This window comes from Erinaceus europaeus, chromosome 23, assembly GCF_950295315.1.
Source record: "Erinaceus europaeus chromosome 23, mEriEur2.1, whole genome shotgun sequence".
Taxonomy (NCBI): Eukaryota; Metazoa; Chordata; class Mammalia; order Eulipotyphla; family Erinaceidae; genus Erinaceus; species Erinaceus europaeus.
The window spans coordinates 1,028,878-1,047,466 of record NC_080184.1 but is presented as its reverse complement, the minus strand read 5'-3'; the positions used below and the strand labels follow the sequence as shown (position 1 = coordinate 1,047,466).

The window sequence follows — 18,589 nt, the reverse complement described above, 5'->3', positions numbered from 1 at the left end:
AGCACAGCTCCTGCCCCTCCAAACAACTGGCACCTGCCCACGACCTCCCTGCTCACTCTACTCTGCACTCACCAACTTTCGGTGGGAGTAGAGAGAGAGGCACAGTGCCCACCGAAGCTGCTTACTCCGAGGCGCCGGCCACGGCCTCTCACCCCAGCACAGCAGCGCACTGGCCAGGTGAGCTATCTCCCCGAGCTGGGCTCTGTCTCACCCCTTTCCCTCTCTTGACATGACAGAGAACTCGACAGAGGCAGGAAGACAGAGAGACAGACCCCTGCAGCCGTGCTCCACTGCTCGGGAAGCTTCCCCTTGCAGGTGGGGACTGGGGGCTCGAACCCGGGAACTTGTGCCTGTTGAAGGGTGCACCGATACCAGCCCCATTTATTTTCTGATTCCTGACCAGGACATCAATCCCAGCCTCATCCATGTTGTGTGCGACCCCCAGCACCACTCTTTTTTTTTTTTTTCTCCCATTCTCCCAGAGAGAAGAGACACCCAGCCCCGAACCACCACCCTTGGAGTTTCTCCAGGTGCTATTCGTGGTGTTCCCATGAGGTTCTGGGCCTCGAACCCAGGGCCTAGATCCCAGTCAGACACACACTCTGGCCTCTAGCCGGACCCCAGGACCTGCCCGGCATATGAGAGCACAGGGCCAAGGCGGGGACTGGTGCTGGGTGTCTCACACTCAGTGGCCTCGTGCTTGGAAGGGACAGGGCTGTCCAAGGAGCAGAGAGGAAGCTGGGCTCCCTGCTCCGCCCTGCCCAGGGCCCCAGATGCTCCCCGCACTGGGCCCCCAGCCCCTAGGTAAGCAGTGAGCCACAGGGGCAAAGGCTGCCTGGTGTCATGACTGAGCCAAGGGTAAGACCAGCACCCCAAGACTCATGCCAGGGAGACTGCAGCCCCACAGACACAAAGGGACTGTCTCTGTTGCAGGACAGAGACCCCGCAGCCCCAACCTGACCTCTGTGGGGCTTCCCCCCAGTGTTGCCAGAGCATGCCATGTGGTGCCAGGGCTTGAACCCATGGCCTCAAACATGCTGAGGGGTGCGCTCTACCAGGGGAGCTATTCCCAGACCCATATTGTCAGGGTTAGGTTTGTTTGCTTTATGGCTAATGCTTGTGTACCTCATAGCAGACCCTCACAGAGGAATGAGGTGATCCCTGCACAGCACCCAGGGAGCCCCATGGAGGGTGGGCAGGGCTGTGGGGTCTCTCCTCTCTCAGCACCAGGCACAGCACCCAGGGAGCCCCATGGAGGGTGGGCAGGGCTGTGGGGTCTCTCCTCTCTCAGCACCCTGCACAGCACCCAGGGAGCCCATGGAGGGTGGGCAGGGCTGTGGGGTCTCTCCTCTCTCAGCACCCTGCACAGCACCCAGGGAGCCCATGGAGGATGGGCAGGGCTGTGGGGTGTCTCCTCTCTCAGCACCCTGCACAGCACCCAGGGAGCACATGCAGGGTGGGCAGGGCTGTGGGGTCTCTCCTCTCTCAGCACCAGGCACAGCACCCAGAGAGCCCCATGGAGGGTGGGCAGGGCTGTGGGGTCTCTCCTCTCTCAGCACCAGGCACAGCACCCAGGGAGCCCATGGAGGGTGGGCAGGGCTGTGGGGTCTCTCCTCTCTCAGCACCATGGACAGCACCCAGGGAGCCCATGGAGGGTGGGCAGGGCTGTGGGGTCTCTCCTCTCTCAGCACCCTGCACAGCACCCAGGGAGCCCATGGAGGGTGGGCAGGGCTGTGGGGTCTCTCCTCTCTCAGCACCAGGCACAGCACCCAGGGAGCCCATGGAGGGTGGGCAGGGCTGTGGGGTCTCTCCTCTCTCAGCACCCTGCACAGCACCCAGGGAGCACATGCAGGGTGGGCAGGGCTGTGGGGTCTCTCCTCTCTCAGCACCCTGGACAGCACCCAGGCATCCCATGGAGGGTGGGCATGGCTGTGGGGTCTCTCCTCTCTCAGCACCAGGCACAGCACCCAGGGAGCCCCATGGAGGGTGGGCAGGGCTGTGGGGTCTCTCCTCTCTCAGCACCAGGCACAGCACCCAGGGAGCCCATGGAGGGTGGGCAGGGCTGTGGGGTCTCTCCTCTCTCAGCACCATGGACAGCACCCAGGGAGCCCCATGGAGAGTGGGCAGGGCTGTGGGGTCTCTCCTCTCTCAGCACCAGGCACAGCACCCAGGGAGCCCATGGAGGGAGGGCAGGGCTGTGGGGTGTCTCCTCTCTCAGCACCAGGCACAGCACCCAGGGAGCCCATGGAGGGTGGGCAGGGTTGTGGGGTCTCTCCTCTCTCAGCACCAGGCACAGCACCCAGGGAGCCCATGGAGGGTGGGCAGGGCTGTGGGGTCTCTCCTCTCTCAGCACCAGGCACAGCACCCAGGGAGCCCATGGAGGGTGGGCAGGGTGTGGGTCTCTCCTCTCTTTCTTTTTCCCTTCCTGATTCCCTGAAGATTTCCATCCACAGGCCTGCGCGGTGAAGTGCTGTCTTGTTCGAGAGAACGTTTTAGAACATAAGTTCACAGGGTTCTTCCCCTGAATAGGTGTGAAGTGCCAGACAGCATCTGGAAGGTTCTGTGCCAGGCATGATGGGGAAACTGATTGATGCTCATGGAGCATATCGGGATCTGGCCTCATCCAGGCCACTGAGTCGAAGCTCCGGGAGTAAAGGCCACCATAGGCATTGCACCCCAGGCTGGGCTGCGGCTCCTGGAACCTGCCTCTGCTCCTGGCCTTGGCCACCGCGCCCTGGGCTTTGAGCTGGGTTTATGAGGGGCTGCAGGGAACCCAGCCAAGGTCCTCCTGGGACAGAGCCCGGCCACCCCAGCAGGGCCCAGTGCCCAGGTCCCCTCCACACCCAGCTTTTCCAAGAAGGAAAACGTGCTTTGATGCCTCTCAGACCCACAATTGTGTTTTGTTGTTTTGTTTTGAGAGAGAGAGAGAGAAGTCAGAGCCCTGTTCCACCACCCCTGGAGCTTCCTGAGGCGCTGCTGTTCGTGGTTTCCCCGTGTGGCCAGGGCTCAGACTCAGGGGCACATATAGGAAAGAAAAGGAGAAAAGGATGCAAAAAGTCACTTTTTTTTTTTTGCCTCCAGGGTTATCACTGGGGCTCGGTGCCTGCACTAAGAATCCACTGCTCCTGGAGGCCTTTTTTTTTTTTTTTAATAGTTATTTATTTATTCCCTTTTGTTGTTTTATTGTTGTAGTTATTATTGTTGTTGTTCTTGATGTCGTTGTTGGATAGGACAGAGCCTCCTGGGAGTGGCCCCAGCTCCATCCTGCAGCTGCCTGAGGGGTTTCCAGCAAGTGTCTGGGTGTCACCTCCACGTGCCCCCCCCAGTAGATGCTTAACGACCCCTAGCCGGCCAGGGGCTCGTGGAGCTAGGAGATAGGGTGCAGGGCCCCAGGGCTTCACGGGGTCCCCTCACTCAACAAGTGTCACCCCCTAGGTGGGAGCTATTGTACTTTGGGGGCCACCAGGGCGGCAGCACAGCCCCCTCCCACAGCTCCATGGCCTGCCCCTCATGTATTGGTGTGGGGGAGCGGGGTGCACCCCAAGATCTCCTGGGAGGGAGGTGCAGCTCTGTCTGGTCCCATCAGTCCTGGGCAGACGCCACCCCTGGAACTGCAGCCAATTCCTGTCTCCAGAGGGGGAACCGGGGCCGGGGAGGGGCTCAGGACCACCCCGGGACTAGGGGACCCCCATCCCAGACCACCAGGAGACATGCATTCCACCATCAGCTGCCTTCCTGGGGTCCTGGGATGCTGCAAACGCATTATCATTATTATTTTAATTTAATTTAAATTTTTTATTTATAAAATGGAAATTTTGACAAGACTATAAGAGGGGTACAATTCCACACAATTCTCGCCCCCAGAGCTCCGTATCCAATTCCCTCCCTTGATAACTGTCCTATTCTTTTTTTCTTTTTTTAATATTTATTTATTCCCTTTTGTTGCCCTTGTTGTTTTATTGTTGTAGTTATTATTGTTGTTGTTATTGATGTCGTCGTTGTTGGATAAGACAGAGAGAAATGGAGAGAAGAGGGAAAGACAGGGGGGAGAGAAAGACAGACATCAGGGGAGTCGGTGGTAGCGCAGTGGGCTAAGCGCACGTGGCACAAAGCGCAAGGACCAGAGCAAGGATCCCAATTCAAGCCCCCAGCTCCCCACCTGCAGGGGAGTCGCTTCACAAGTGGTGAAGCAAGTCTGCAGGTGTCTCTTTCTCTCCCCTTTTACTTTTTTATTTTATTTTATTTTATTTTATTTTGGACAGTGGCAGAGAAATTGAAAGAGAAGGCAGAGAAAAGCAGAGACACCTACAGCCCTGCTTCACCACTTGTGAAGAAGCTTCCCCCTGCAGGTGGCAAGCAGAGGCTTGAACTCAGGTCCTTGCGCACTATGATGTGCTCAACCAGTTACACCATCGCCTATTATTCTGGCTTTGCCCAGAGCCCTTTTGAGCTCTGGCTGATGGTGGTGCTGGGGATTGAACCGGGGACCTCAGAGCTTCAGGCAGGAGAGTCGGTTTGCAAAATCCCTGTGCTGTCTCCCCAGCCCTCATTAATTATAATAATGACAGTAATAATCTAATAATAATAAATATTAATTATTTTCCCCAGAGCCCTAATGAGCTCTGGCTGTTGGTGGTGCTGGGAATTGAACCTGCGACCTCAAAGCCTCAGGCAGGAGAGGCTTTTTGCAGAACCACTGTACTGTTTTTTTCTATCTGGTATTAAAGGCAGGAAAAAGTCAGCCTGAGGCCTGTGAATTTGCACCTCCCCTGCTCCACTAAAAGAAAAAAAAAAAAAGATTTGAATGTCAGGGACGATGTTTTGCCAGAGAGAGTGTGAGTGTTTGGGGGACAGAGAGCAGGGCACCAAGGAGCCAGGACGGGGGCTGCCAGGTTCTTTGGCCCCGTCCGTGCCCCCCCCCCCCAAGTAGGCCCAGAGAGGACAGTCGCATGGCTCTGCGGCCTCGGGCTGGGGGCTGCCACTGTGGCCTTGGAGCCCTGCAGGGCAGCCACAAGGGTCTCCCCTAGACTCTCGCTGGAGGGGGCTCTGTGCAGCCCGCAGTCCCTGGAGGGAACAGGCAAGTATAAAAGGGCACCGCTCCTGGCCTGTCTCGGGCTTTTGTGCACAGAGACTAAATGAGCCTGGAGCTCAGGGGCAACCCAGAACCTCCCCTGCTGGTCGCGGAGGTGGTGCAGTGGATAAAGCATGAGGCCCTGACTTCAGTCCCCACTAGCGCATGTACCGGAGTGACATCTGGTCTTTCCTCTCTCTCTCTCATTAGTAATTAACTAAAGTATTGTTTTAAGGAGGTGGAATACTACTTGACCATCAAAAGGAGTTGGAAGACGGATTGAGACATAAAAGCTACATCAAGGGCTGGGGACACAGCGCTATGGTTCTGCAAAAAGATTCTGTTGCCTGAGGCTACAAAGCCCATGGTTTAATCCCCAGCAACACCATCAGCTACAGCTGAGCAGGGCTCTGGGGAAAGCAATAACAATAATAATAACAACAACAGGAAGACAGCACAGTAGTTGTGTGAAAGACTCTTCTGCCTGAGGCTTCGAGGTCCTGGGTTCTATCCCCACCACCATCAGCCAGAATTGGGCAGGGCTCTGGATTCTCTCTCTGGGAATAAAATATACTATAATATTAAAAATAGCAGGGAGAGGGGGTCGGGCGGTAGCACAGTGGGTTAAGCGCACGTGGCACAAAGCGCAAGGACCGACCTAAGGATCCCGGTAGAGCCCCCGGCTCCCCACCTGCAGGGGAGTCGCTTCACAGGCGGTGAAGCAGGTCTGCAGGTGTCAGTCTTTCTCTCCCCCTCTCTCTGTCTTCCCCTCCTATCTCCATTTCTCTCTGTCCTGTCCAACAACGAACAACATCAACAATGGTAATAATAATGACCACAACGAGGCTACAACAAGGGCAACAAAAGGGGGAAAATGGCCTCCAGAAGCGGTGGATTCATGGTGCAGGCACCGAGCCCAGCAATAACCCTGGAGGAAAAAAAAAAAAAGCAGATTTTTATAGATAGATAACATCATTTAATAGAGATAACATCATAGTTATGCAGAGACTTGTCACGCCTGAGGCTCCGAAGTCCCAGGTTCAATCCCCTGCACCACTATAAGCCAGAGAGAAGCAGTGCTCTGGTAAAATAAAATAAAATATTTAAAATGAAGTAAAATTTAAGAGCCTATGTATATATAATCCTACATGCTATTCAACAGATTATAAAAAATTGCATATCTGGCCAATCACAGCCTGGATAGCCAAATGCCATGTGACCAAGCTGAGCCAATCGCAGGACACTATCAGCCTATCAGGACAGTGTCTAGAGGTCTATGTGACTCCTGCCTAGCCAATCAGAGTGATCCATCCGATAAAAACTTTCACTATTGAGGACCACGTGACTGGGCCTGGCCAATCAGAGGCTCCTATCATGCAATAGCCTGACAGTCATGTGATGCCGAGTTGGCCAATCAGAGGGCAGTATAAAGGCACAGCCAGCTTGTAGGAAGTTCTGTACCAACCACATGTGCCCCATGCTGCCTCTTGCCCCGTCTCGAGTGCCCCAAAGAGCAAAGAGCTGGGGCTGCTCCTTCGTGCATTCTCTCGTGCCTGCATCATTCATTCGTGCAGGCATGCGTTCACTGGCTGCTCCAGCTCTTCAGTAGCCTGGTTCCCTTATAGCAGACAGACAGCCCCCCTTTCTGAGGATAAAAGTCAAGGAAATAGACAGTGCTGTGTCCGGGTCATGGCGTCCTGGAGGGCCCTGAGGTGGGGTGCCTGGGCGGGGGGACGGGGGGGGGGGGGCGACAGGAAGCAGAGGGCTGGATCCAGCACTCAAAATCTCAGAATTACAAATAAATCGATCGATTGATTAAGTAGTAAGTTTAGGCGGGGGGTGGGGAGAGAGACAGCAAGATGTTTCTGCAAAAGACTCTCCTGCCTGAGGCTCTGAGGTCCCAGGTTCGATCCCCGGCACCACCATCAGCCAGAGCTCAGCAGGGCTCTGGTAATAAGATAATACTTATCATCTTATTACCAGATGATAACTACTTAGTTTAAATTTTGCCCCTCGGGAGGTGGCACAGTCGAATCTGAGTCCCGAGTGCCTGAGGTCCGGAGTTCCATCCCTGAGGCTGCTTGTGTCAGTCAGAGTGCTGCCCTGGTTCTCTCTCAGAAAGACAAGAAACCCTCTAATAAAATGTTGGGGAGAAGCAAGGGTAGATGACATAATGGTTATGCAAACAGACTGCCATGCCTGAGGCTCCAAAGTCCCAGGTGCAATCCCCTGCACTATCATAAACCAGAGCAGAGCAGTGCTCTGGTTAAAAAAAAAAAAAAAAAAAATGTTGGAGAGAGTCCAGGGGGGGGCGCAATAGGTAAAGCCTTGGATTCTCCAGCCCGGGGTCCTGAGTTTGACCCCTAGCCTTGCAGGTGCCAGAGGGAGGCTTTGTATTTCTGTCTCTCTTGCTCTCTCTCCCTTTCTCTCTCTCGCATAACAATAAAAAAGCATAAATAAGGGGAGCCCGGCGGTAGACCAGCGGGTTAAGCGCACGTGGCACTAAGCACAAGGACCGGCGTAAGTATCCCAGTTCCGAGGCCCTGGCTCCCCACCTGCAGGGGAGTCACTTCACAAGTGGTGAAGCAGGTCTGCAGGTGTCTGTCTTTCTCTCCCCCTCCATTTCTCTCTGTCCTATCCAACGACGACATCAACAACAGCAATAGTAACTATAACAATAAAACAACAGGGCAACAAAAGGGAAAATAAATAATTTAAAAAAATTTTTAAAAGCTGTCTGGAGCGTTGAAAATCATGTATGAATGAGACTTCTGCCAAAAACAAGTAAATAAAAGGCAAAAATGAAAATAAAACAAATAACAAGCCAGGAGGGAGGGCGGTGGGGGCCATGGAGGGCTCTTGGGCAGAAGAGGGTCAGGCAGGTCTTCGCAGGGGATGAAGTCTCGGCCTTCTGGGGCAGCAGCTCGCTTGGGAGGGGGGCTCTCTGCCAGACTCGAGTGCCCCCGGCTGTGCCCGGCCCGGCTGGCGGCAGGACACCACCTGTGTCCTCAGCTGAGATTTATGGCCGAGCACCCACTCGACCAGGCCCCCGAGCCTGCCCAGAGCCGGGGGCCACCTCATCTGGAACTGCACAGCCCCAAAAGTCAGGAGCAAGAGCCTGTGTGTTGGGGGCTCCATCCCACCTCACACTCCAGAGCCTCGGGGCCTAGAACCTTCCAGGTCTCCTCTCTGCTCTGAGCCAGGCTCCTAGTCCGGCCAGCCCAGGGTCCTGTCTGCTCATGTCTAGGGCCTTCCCGGCAGGCAGGGAGGGGCCCTCGGGTGCCAGGGGTGGAGCCAGCAGCCCTGGGAGCCATGGGCTCTGGTGGGAGGAGCAGAGACTGAGTAGACCCGCTGCCTCCTGGCAGTGCCGGCACGGCTGAGTCACGAGCCTCTCTGAGCCAGGTGTCCCCAGGAGCAGGGCAGTGGGCTCAGCTGGGCAGAGCACAGGCCTGAGTCCCCAGCACCCTCTATTACTGCTACTACTATTATTATTGATTTACAAAATTACAAGATCACAGGGGTCTGATTCCACCCCGCTCCCAGCACTGTAGTCCTCCATTGGAAACTGCAGTGGTTCTCCCAAGGTCACAGCTCTGGCTGGTGGCGGTACCGTGGGTTGAACCTGAGTCTTTGGAGCCTCAGGCAAGAGGTTCCAAAGTCTCTCTCTTTGCAGAACCATGATGCTGTCTCCCTAGCTGATATATTTAGTTTATTACATAAACAAGGTTCACACGAGGCAGAGAAGAGAGAGAGAGGTCAGTGGAGCACTGTTACAGGTAGTGCTGGGCATTGAACACAAAGCCTCAGGCCTGCAAGTCCCACTCTGCACTGGTTAAACCACTGCCCAGCCGCTCCGAACATATTTTTTTTTACTTTTTATCTTTTATTTATTTTTTTTTAATTTTTTTATCTTTATTTATTTATTGAATAGAGACAGCCAGAAATCGAGCAGAAGCGAGAGATAGAGAGGGAGAGAGACAGAAAGACACCCGCAACCCTGCTTTACCACTCGCAAAGCTTTCCCCCTTCAGGTGGGGACCAGGGGATCAAACCTGGGTCCTTGTGCATTGCAACATGTGCGCTCAACCAGGTGTGCTACCATCTGGCCCCTATTTTTAAATTTTAAAAAATATTTATTTATTCATTTTCCCTTTTTGTTGCCTTTGTTGTTTTATTGTTGTAGTTATTATTGTTGTTATTGATGTCATCATTGTTGGATAGGACAGAGAGAAATGGAGAGAGGAGGGGAAGATAGAGAGGGGGAGAGACAGACATCTGCAGACCTGCTTCACCGCCTGGGAAGCGACTCCCCTGCAGGTGGGGAGCCGGGGACTCGAACGGGGATCCTTGCATTTTGTGCCACCTGTGCTTAACTGCTGCGCTACTGCCTGAATCCCAACATTTTTGTTTTATTTTATTTTAATAGGACAAAGAGAAATTGAGAGAGGAAAGGGAAGCTAGAGAGGGAGAGAAACAGAGAGACCCCTGCAGCCCCGCTTCACCACTCCACTCGGGAAGCTTTCCCCCTGCAGGTGGGGAGCAGGGAGCTTGAACCCAGGTCCTCGTGCCTGGGAGCGGATGCACTTAACCAGGTGTGCCACTGCCCAGCCCCAACGTTTTTCTTTGTTTTCTGCTTTTCTACTGGAACTCTGCTGGGGAGACAGCAGGATGGTTCTGCGAAAGACTCTTCTGCCTGAGGCTCTGAGGTCCTGGGTTCAATCCCCAGCACCACCACCAGCCAGAGCTCAGCAGGGCTCTGGGCTTTCTCTCTGTATCTCTCTCTCATTATAATAAATAAATATTTTTTTCAAAAATAGGTCGATTTCTTTGAGTCCTATCAATCACTGAATATGTGTGAAATAAAATAAGTATATGAGCTCGGGGCTGGCGATCACCAGGTCGAGTGTACATGCCCTGGCTGGTGTGTGGCCCAGGCTCACACCTGGACAACCACATGAGAGGACCGTGGCACCAGGGTGGCACCAGGGGAAGCTCGTCTACTTCTGAGTGGGCCAAAGAATGAACAAGGATAAAGAGCTGAGTGAGCCGCCTCCTGGAGACCCGGCCCACGCAGGGCCTCAGGCTTCTGGGCAGGCGAGACAGTAGGCATCTGCACCCACTTCCCAGGGGGCCCCCAAGTGCTCACACAAGTCAAGGCCCAATGGGGGGGTCCGACTCTCCCTGGGAAATGGAATGGAGCTGGAGGTCAGTGTGCATGCAGGGTGCCCATAGGTGACACCCCAAACCATATGAAGGCCAACGCCTGGAGACAGGGGCAGGAGGCCCGATTCACATGGAGGTTGGAGTCTGAAGGCAGGGATTCCTGCACCCCTGTGACCCCCCCAAAGGTACCTGGAGGTCAGCACCCACTGTATGGTCCCCTGAATGCCCCTGGAGTTCAGGACCCAGGAAGTGGGGCTGGCTGGGGTCCCCCAAATTCACCTGGAGGTCAGAACTCAGGAAGGGAGTGCTGGGGGTCCCCAAAGTTCACCTGGGTTTCAGGACCCAGAAAGGGGGTGCTGGGGGGCCCCAAATTCTCCCGGAGGTCAGGATCTGAAGATGGGGGGCTCCAGCGCCTCCTATATGATCCCCCCAAGCAGCCCTGGAGATCATGGCCCGGGGAAGGGGGTGCTGGGGGTCCCCCAAGTTCACTTGGAGTTCACGTCCTAAGAAAGGGGATCGCCCCCTCCCCCCGCCCTCAGGGGTAGGGGAGGGGAAGGAGGGTCGGACCCGGGGTCCCCGGGGGCGGGGCGTGCAGGCGGGGCGGGGGCGGAGGCGCGGGGCCCAAGGTCACGGGCGCGCGCAGAGGGGGCGGGCGCGCGCGGCAGGTGGAGGCGGGCGGGGTGGGCGGGCGCAGAAGCGGGGCCGCGACCCAGACAATAGCGCGGCGGCGGGACAAGCGGGCGGGCGGGCGCAGCAAACCGGGGCGGGCGGGCGCAAGGAGCCGGGGCGGGCGGGCGCAGCAAGCCGGGGCGGGCGGGCGCAAGGAGCCGGGGCGGGCGGGCGCGGCGGCGGGCGCAGGAAGCGGGGCGGGCGGGCGCGGCGGCGGGGCGGGCGGGCGCAGGAAGCGGCGAGGCGGCCGAGAGCCATCGGCGCCGGGACAAAGGCGCGGCCGCCCGGCGCCCGAGCCCCCAGCAGGGGCGCACCCCGGGGCGCAGCCCGCGCCCCCGCCTCTGTGATGTTCCCACAAAGCAGGCATTCGGTAAGCGGGGCCCCCAGCCCGGCGCCCCCGCCCCATTCAGGCCCCGCCCGCCGAGAGCCCCCTTTGCGGCTCCCCAACTTGGAACCCCCGGCCGGTCCCCACGCTGCGCGCCCCGACTTTGCCCGCGCGGCCCCCAGCGCCGCTCCCACCCCGGGGCCCCGGGCACCCCACATCCGGGCACCCTAGCACCCCGCTCCGGGCCTGCACCCACCCCAGGGCCCCGGGCACCCCGCTCCGGGCCTGCACCCACCCCCGGGCACCCTAGCACCCCGCTCCGGGCCTGCACCCACCCCAGGGCCCCGGGCACCCCGCTCCGGGCCTGCACCCACCCCCGGGCACCCTAGCACCCCGCTCCGGGCCTGCACCCACCCCAGGGCCCCGGGCACCCCGCTCCGGGCCTGCACCCACATCCGGGCACCCTAGCACCCCGCTCCGGGCCTGCACCCACCCCAGGGCCCCGGGCACCCTGCTCCGGGCCTGCACCCACCCCAGGGCCCCAGGCACCCTGCTCCGGGCCTGCACCCACCCCCGGGCACCCTAGCACCCCGCTCCGGGCCTGCATCCACCCCCGGGCACCCTAGCACCCCGCTCCGGGCCTGCATCCACCCCCGGGCACCCTAGCACCCTGCTCCAGGCCTGCACCCACCCCAGGGCCCCAGGCACCCCGCTCCGGGCCTGCACCCACCCCAGGGCCCCAGGCACCCTGCTCCGGGCCTGCACCCACCCCCGGGCACCCTGCTCCGGGCCTGCACCCACCCCCGGGCACCCTAGCACCCCGCTCCGGGCCTGCACCCACAGTCAGGCAGGGCCTGGGGCCCTAACCGCTGGGCAGCTCAGCTTTGGGGTCCCGGGTTGGGGCGGCCGTCCCGGAAGAGCCAGAATCTGGGGCGCCCCTCCCCCAGGGCACTTCGGAGGGGCGCCCCCCCTGACCCCCTCCCCACCCCCACCCCCACTCCAGGGCTCCTCGCACCTCCCGCAGCAGCTCAAGTTCACCACCTCCGACTCCTGCGACCGCATCAAGGACGAGTTTCAGCTCCTGCAGGCGCAGTACCACAGGTGAGGCCCCGTCCGAGGGCTCTGCCCAGGCCTGCAGGGTCCCGAGGCCGCATGAGTTCGCCCCCCATAAAACCTCCTCATTGCATACAGCAAAAAAGCACAGAAAGAAGGAAAAAGCTTCCTGCCTCCGCCCCAGGAGCAGACAGACAGGAGCTTCCGGGACCAGAAGCAGAGAGCTGCCCTCCCCCAAGATTCTGCCCCCTCCATTTGTGCTTTTAATTAATCGATTTTCTAGAATTGTATTGATTATTGGATAGAGACAAATTGAGAGGGGAGGAGATAGAGAGGGAGAGAGACACTGCAGCCCACTTCACCACTCGGGAAGCTTCCCCCTGCAGGTGGGGGCCGGGGCCTTGAACCAGGGTCCTTGCGCACTGCAGTGTGAGCACTGTATCAGGTGCGCCCCTGCCTCGACCCTAGTTTTAGTTTATTGTATTACTGATTTTGTTTTCTTGAGCCCAGTCTCGGAGGGAGCTGCTGGCCTCCGGGTACTCTGGTTTCATCTTGACTTTAATTTTCTGCTTCTTGACTTAATGATTATTTTTTTTTATTAAATGTCTTTTTAAAAATTTTTTAATCTCTATTTGTTGGGTAGAGACCGTCAGCCCTGCTTCACCACTTGCAAAGCTTTCCTCTGCAGGTGGGGACCGGGGGCTTGAACGTGGGTCCTTGCACACTGTAACATGTGCGTTCAACCAGGTGCACCACCACCCGGCCCCTTCTTGATTTAGTTTTAATGAAGGTGTTTTTGTTCAACTACCACTACTATTGAGAAAGAGAGAAGGAGGGGGGGGGAGCAGAGCTCCCCTCTGGGCTGAGACTGGAACCTGCGACCTCAGGCCTGTCAGTCCCCGCCCCTCCCGGCCCCTGGACCGCTCTCGACACTCAGATCCCCCTCATTTCGGGACTTGAAGGCTCACGGGCTCTTTCCTCAGGAAAATCAAAAGTGTGGTGACTTGGCCTGTTCCCCCCACTAGAGATTCATTTATCTTCCTGAGAGAGAGAGAGAGAGAAAACAGACCCCCTGCCCCCAGCTCTGGCAGGGGCGATGCTGGGGGGGTTGAACCCCGGGCCTCAGGCCTGCAAGTCCTGTGCTGTAACCATTGAGCCACCTTCCTGGCCCTCCCTGGGATCTCTCTCTCTCTCTCATTTGCTTTTTTTCTTTTCTTTTCTTTTTTTTTTTTAGACGTAATCACTTTACTTGAGGAGAGAGAAGCAGGGTGTCCCTCTGGCATCTGTGATGCCAGGCTGGGACCCGCGGCCTCGGGCCTGAGAGTCCTGTGCTCTATTCCCGTGCCCTGCTCCCTCCCTCCCTGCCGGTTACGTTACGTTATGTTATGTTATGTTATGTTATGTTATGTTATGTTATGTTATGTTATGTTAGGGTCTGTTTGTTCTGGCGGGTGATTTTCACTGTCCTCTCATCAGACAGAGACCAGAGTCTTCCCCCACCAGGGAGGGCGCCTGCCTGCCTTGCATGGGACCCCGTGCCGTGGTGCCAGGGGACGCTCTGTCTCTCTGTCTGGATGGAAAAGCAGGTGGCAGGCACAGAGCGAGCCTGGCCTGTGAACGCCCAGGACTTACAGGCCTGAGGCCCCGGGTTCAAACCCCCCCCCCCAACACCTTAGAGCGGATTGAGTGAGCTCTCTGTTTCTCTCACTTGTGGAAATAAGTAAGTAAACCCTAGTTATTTTATTTTGCTTTTGCATCAAAGCACATTATTCTTATAGATGCACTTGTGTTTACAAGAGAGAGCCCAGAGCGCAGCTCAGCACTGGTAGAGGTGAGGCTGGGGCTTTAACCGGGTGGGTGCTTGTGTCTGCTCACAGACATGCCCACCTCCCCCAAGTTTGTCTTCTTTTTTTTTTTTTTAAGTTTTTATTTATTTATGAGAAACATAGAAGGAGAGAGAAAGAGCCAGACATCACTCTGGTACATGCGCTGCCGGGGATTGAACTGAGGACCTCATGCTTGAGAGTCCGATGCTTTGTTCACTGTACCACCCAAGTTTGTCTTCTAAGGTAGGACTGATTGGAGCCCCGGGATGGGGCCTGGTGGGCACAGCGCTGGGCTCTCAGGCCTGACATCCTGAGTGCCGGCGGCGTCCCCTGAGCCCGCGGTAACTAAATGAGGAAGCGAGTCCTGTTAATAGAAAGTAGCGGCCGCAGGTAAACGTGGGCACACGGGCCGTGCAAGTGGGGGGCTCTTCTGCCAGGCTGGTTGTTGGCGGCAGGAACCCCAAGTGTTGATCTGTGGGTGCTTGCTGTGGCTGGCGGGGTTCTGGCCCCTGCTGCCCCACTGCCTCTTCTCATCCCGGGAGGTCAAGGGGGCTGGCAGGAAATTGGGACTCCCGCCTTCCTCTTTTTTAATTTGTACTCATTTATTATTGGATAGAGACAGAAATCAAGAGGGAAGGAGATCAGAGGCAGAGAGACCCCTGCAGCCCAGCGTCACCCACGCCAAGTTTTCCCCTGCAGGTGGGGACCGGGGGCTCGAACCCAGGGCCTTGTGCATTGTGACATGCGCGTTCAACCATGCGCACCACTGCTTGGCCCCGGGACCCCCATCTTCTCCTTGGCCGTTTGGCTTCTGCTGCTGGGGCACCCCCCAAAAAATCACCCAGAGACACCCCATGACCTGGAGATGGGCCTGTGAGTCACTCTAGCCTTGTCTGCAGACACAGGATGAAGCCCACAGCCCTTTCTGCTGCCCCCCAGTCTGCTCTGATTTCATTTTATTATTGTCATTACTCTACTTTTTATATTTATTTATTTACTGATTTCCTTTTTTGTTGCCCTTGTTTTTTATTGTTGTAGTTATTGATGTCATCGTTGTTGGGTAGGACAATGAGAAATGGAGAGAGGAGGGGAAGACAGAGAGGGGGAGAGAAAGACAGACACCTGCAGACCTGCTTCACCGCCTGGGAAGCCACTCCCCTGCAGGTGGGCAGCTGGGGGCTCGAACCGGGATCCTCACTCGGGTCCTCGTGCTTCACGCCACGTGTGCTTAACCCACTGCGCTACCGGCTAGTATTCCTATGTTTTTTCTCGGTCCCCCTCCAACGCCCCCGCCCGCTGTGGCTCTGGGCCCCCCCTGCCCCATTTTTACAGCTGGGGTGGGAAGTCCAGAGTTGGGACTTCCCGCCACAGTGGCCTGACCCCCCCCCCCCCAGTCTGAAGCTGGAATGTGACAAGCTGGCCAGTGAGAAGTCTGAGATGCAGCGTCACTACGTGATGGTGAGTCCCCGACCCCCACCCCTCCTTGTGTCTAGGGGGCCGCCCCTCAGGCCTGGAAGCTGTGCTTAGCCGGCCTGGCACCCTGCCCAGGCGGGGGACGCGCCAGACCAGACCAACCGCCGGGTAGTGGCCGGGCCTGCCAGCTCCCAGCCCGCACGCCCGCCTGCCTTAACCCTCACACGCCTGCAGCCTGCTTGTCTGGGCCCTGGGAGTGAGGGGCAGAGAGGGTTCTGGCACCTGAGGTTCCCCGGAACCCCACTGGCATTCTTGGATAAGAGCCTGCCGCCTGCCGTGTGCATGCAAACAAGCACGGGGTCGGGGGTGGGTTCCCCCCGGGGTGAGGGGACCCCAGAGTCAGGTTCTGGGGTGTGGGGGGGGATGAGGGAAGGGCTTCTGCAGAGAAGAGCGGAGGACACAGCGTGACTTTGCCAGAGGAAGATTGGGGGCCCAGGATGGGGGCCTCTCTGCCTCAGGTGTCTCCCCACACACCTCCACCAGCATCTCTCACTCCTGCTGTCTCTCCACTCCTCATCTCTCGGTCTCTGTCTCCCTCCCCCCAGTACTACGAGATGTCTTACGGCTTAAATATCGAGATGCACAAGCAGGTGAGAGCCCCTGTAGCCCCAGACTCACCCCCTGCACTCCAGACTCACCCCTGTACCTCAGTGCCCCCCAGAGGCCTCTGCACCCCCAGACTCACCCCTGTACCTCAGTGCCCCCCAGAGGCCCCTGCACCCCAGACTCATCCCCCCCAGAGACCTCTGTATCTCCAGACCTACCCCTGCACACCCAGACTCACCCCTGCACCCCAGTGACCTCCCCCCAGAGGCCCCAGCACCCCCTAGACCCACCCCTGCACCCTGGGGGAGCCCCAAGCCCACCAGCACTCTGGCTGCGTGGCCTCCCCTCTGCTCCTGTGTCCCAGCACTGACGCCCCCAGGCCCCCGTAACCTCCCCTGTGCCCCAGGCGGAGATCGTGAAGAGGCTGAATGGGATCTGCGCCCAGGTGCTGCCCTACCTTTCCCAGGAGGTGAGCCCTCCCTCAGCCCGGCTGGGGCCAGAGAGGGACAGGCGGGGCTGCCACACAGTTGGGGCGGCTGCTTTTCTGTCGGAGGGTCCGAGACAGGGACAGAGAGCCCTCAGCACTGCTTCCCTGGACGTGGGGGGCGGGGAGGCTTTGGGGGTCCCCCAGCTGTTCGAGGAGGCCCCGTGCAGTGTCCAGGCTGCTGGCTTGACCGTTTATTGTTGTTGCCATTATTTCCCCAGGGCCCTGCTGAGCTCTGGCTGCTGGTGGTGCTGGGGATCGAACCCGGGACCTCCTCAGGGTCTCAGGCGGGAGAGTGTATTTGCAGAACCCCTGTGCTGTCCCAGCCCTTTTCTTTATTATTATTCTTTCTATGACCCTTACTGTTTTATTTCCTGTTCCTTACTGACCCCACACATGTCGCTGGGGCTTGGCACCAGCACCACGGATCCACCACTCTTGGGCGATTTTTTTTTTTTTTCTTAATTGGATTGGACAGAGAGAGAGTGAAAGGGGGAAGAGAGACCTGCAGCCCTGCTTGGCCGCTCCGGAAGCCTCTCCCCTGCCACTGGGGGGGTTAGGGTTAGGGGGAGGGGAGGCTCGAACCCGGGGCCTGACCCCCCCTTCTCCGCAGCACCAGCAGCAGGTGTTAGGAGCCATTGAGAGGGCCAAGCAGGTGACAGCGCCCGAGCTGAACTCCATCATCCGGGTAGGTGTGGGGGTGGCGGGCCGGGCCGGGTGGGCCTGGGGTCCCCCTGACACGCGCCCCCTGCAGCAGCAGCTCCAGGCCCACCAGCTGTCCCAGCTGCAGGCGCTGGCCCTCCCGCTCACGCCGCTGCCCGTGGGCCTGCAGCCGCCCTCCCTGCCGGCCGTGGGCGGCTCGGGGTTGCTGTCGCTGTCTGCGCTGGGCGCCCAGGCGCACCTGGCCAAGGAGGAGAAGAACGGCCACGACACCGAGGCCCACGCGGAGGACGACGGCGACAAGTCCGACTAGGCCCCGGGGGGACATGGGGGTGCGGGGGGCGCCTGTCCGGGCTGGGGGGCCCGTCGCCTCCCCCCGGGCCCCTCGCAGTAGTATTTATAGCACCCGCCTGCCTGGCCGTGGGGGGCCCCGGCCCCTCCCGGCCGTCTCTGCACCCCCAGAGCGTGCGTGGACCCCCGCCCGACCCCCCACCCCCAAGTGGGCCGGGGCGCCCTGACTCTCACCCCTGGCTTATTGGGGCCCCCACCCCGGGACACACACAGACGCCCCCAGCACTGCATGCAGACACGCTAGCTGCCCCCTGCCCGGGCACCCCTCGTGTCTCCCCCGCTCCCTCCGCCAGCCCCAGACACCCCCACACAGAGTCCCCCCCAGACAGCGGGGAAGCTAGCTTGACTGGGACAAGGCGCTGGGCGGGCGGGGGCCCGGGGCGCCCCGCAATTCTGTCCCCTTCCTCCCCCATCACAGACCCCCCAATAAATATGAGGGTACTTGAGTTGTCTCTGCGTTTCTCTCCCCCCCACACACCCCACAGAAAACAACAAAACTAGCTGGCCTTTGAAGAGGGGAACGGTTAGGAAAAGGGGAAAAAAATAATAAAATTCCCACACCTGAGGCCCACTCCACGGCTTTTGCTGTGCAGGCAGGGGGCTTAGCTGTGCCCCTTTCCCACCCCAACAGCCCTGCTTGGCTTCCAGCCCCACCCACTTTTCTCAGAGACACGTGGAGGAGAGAGAAGGCGCCCAGTACCAGAGCTTCTCCCTGTTCCATAGGGCCTCCCAGGCGGTACAGGGGCTCTCACCTCAGCCTTGTGTGTGCCCGGCAGGGCAGGCGCCCTCCCTGGCAAGCCCAGAAAGCACTTGAGCCGGGAGGCGGGGCAGTGGGCAGAGCACTGGACTCTCAGACCTGAGGTCCTGGGTTCGAGCTCCGGCATCGCAGCTGGCAGGGAAAGTCTCCAACCAACCATCTTTAAAAATCGGAGCTTCCAGGGGCCAGGTGGTGGCACACCTGGTTGAGC

At 58.5% G+C, this 18,589-nt stretch overlaps 2 protein-coding genes across 3 annotated transcripts in view; one reads left to right on the top strand and one right to left on the bottom strand.

Annotated features, from left to right (window-relative positions):
- NCLN (nicalin) overlaps positions 1-18,589 on the bottom strand; it is a 109,346-nt gene that overhangs the window by 37,251 nt on the left and 53,506 nt on the right. The window lies entirely within an intron of this gene.
- On the top strand, positions 10,957-18,067 carry TLE5 (TLE family member 5, transcriptional modulator). Of its 2 annotated transcripts, none has more exons than XM_060182059.1 (7): positions 10,957-11,273; positions 12,232-12,329; positions 15,502-15,565; positions 16,126-16,170; positions 16,533-16,595; positions 17,224-17,298; positions 17,368-18,067. In XM_060182059.1, the coding sequence occupies exons 1-7, from the start codon at positions 11,250-11,252 to the stop codon at positions 17,581-17,583; spliced, it is 585 nt and encodes a 194-aa protein (XP_060038042.1). In that variant the 5' UTR covers positions 10,957-11,249; the 3' UTR covers positions 17,584-18,067. The 2 variants fall into 2 exon arrangements, with proteins under 2 accessions (XP_060038042.1, XP_060038041.1); XM_060182058.1 differs by having other exon boundaries at positions 10,962-11,273; positions 17,365-18,067.

What these genes read in the sequence shown, in the direction of transcription:
- TLE5 (XM_060182058.1), top strand. Translation starts at nt 11,250, where the DNA reads ATGTTCCCACAAAGCAGGCATTCG. An exon ending in TGCAGCGTCACTACGTGATG is followed by an intron (nt 15,566 to 16,125) that starts GTGAGTCCCCGA and finishes CCCTCCCCCCAG; the next exon opens with TACTACGAGATGTCTTACGG. An exon ending in ATATCGAGATGCACAAGCAG is followed by an intron (nt 16,171 to 16,532) that starts GTGAGAGCCCCT and finishes CCTGTGCCCCAG; the next exon opens with GCGGAGATCGTGAAGAGGCT.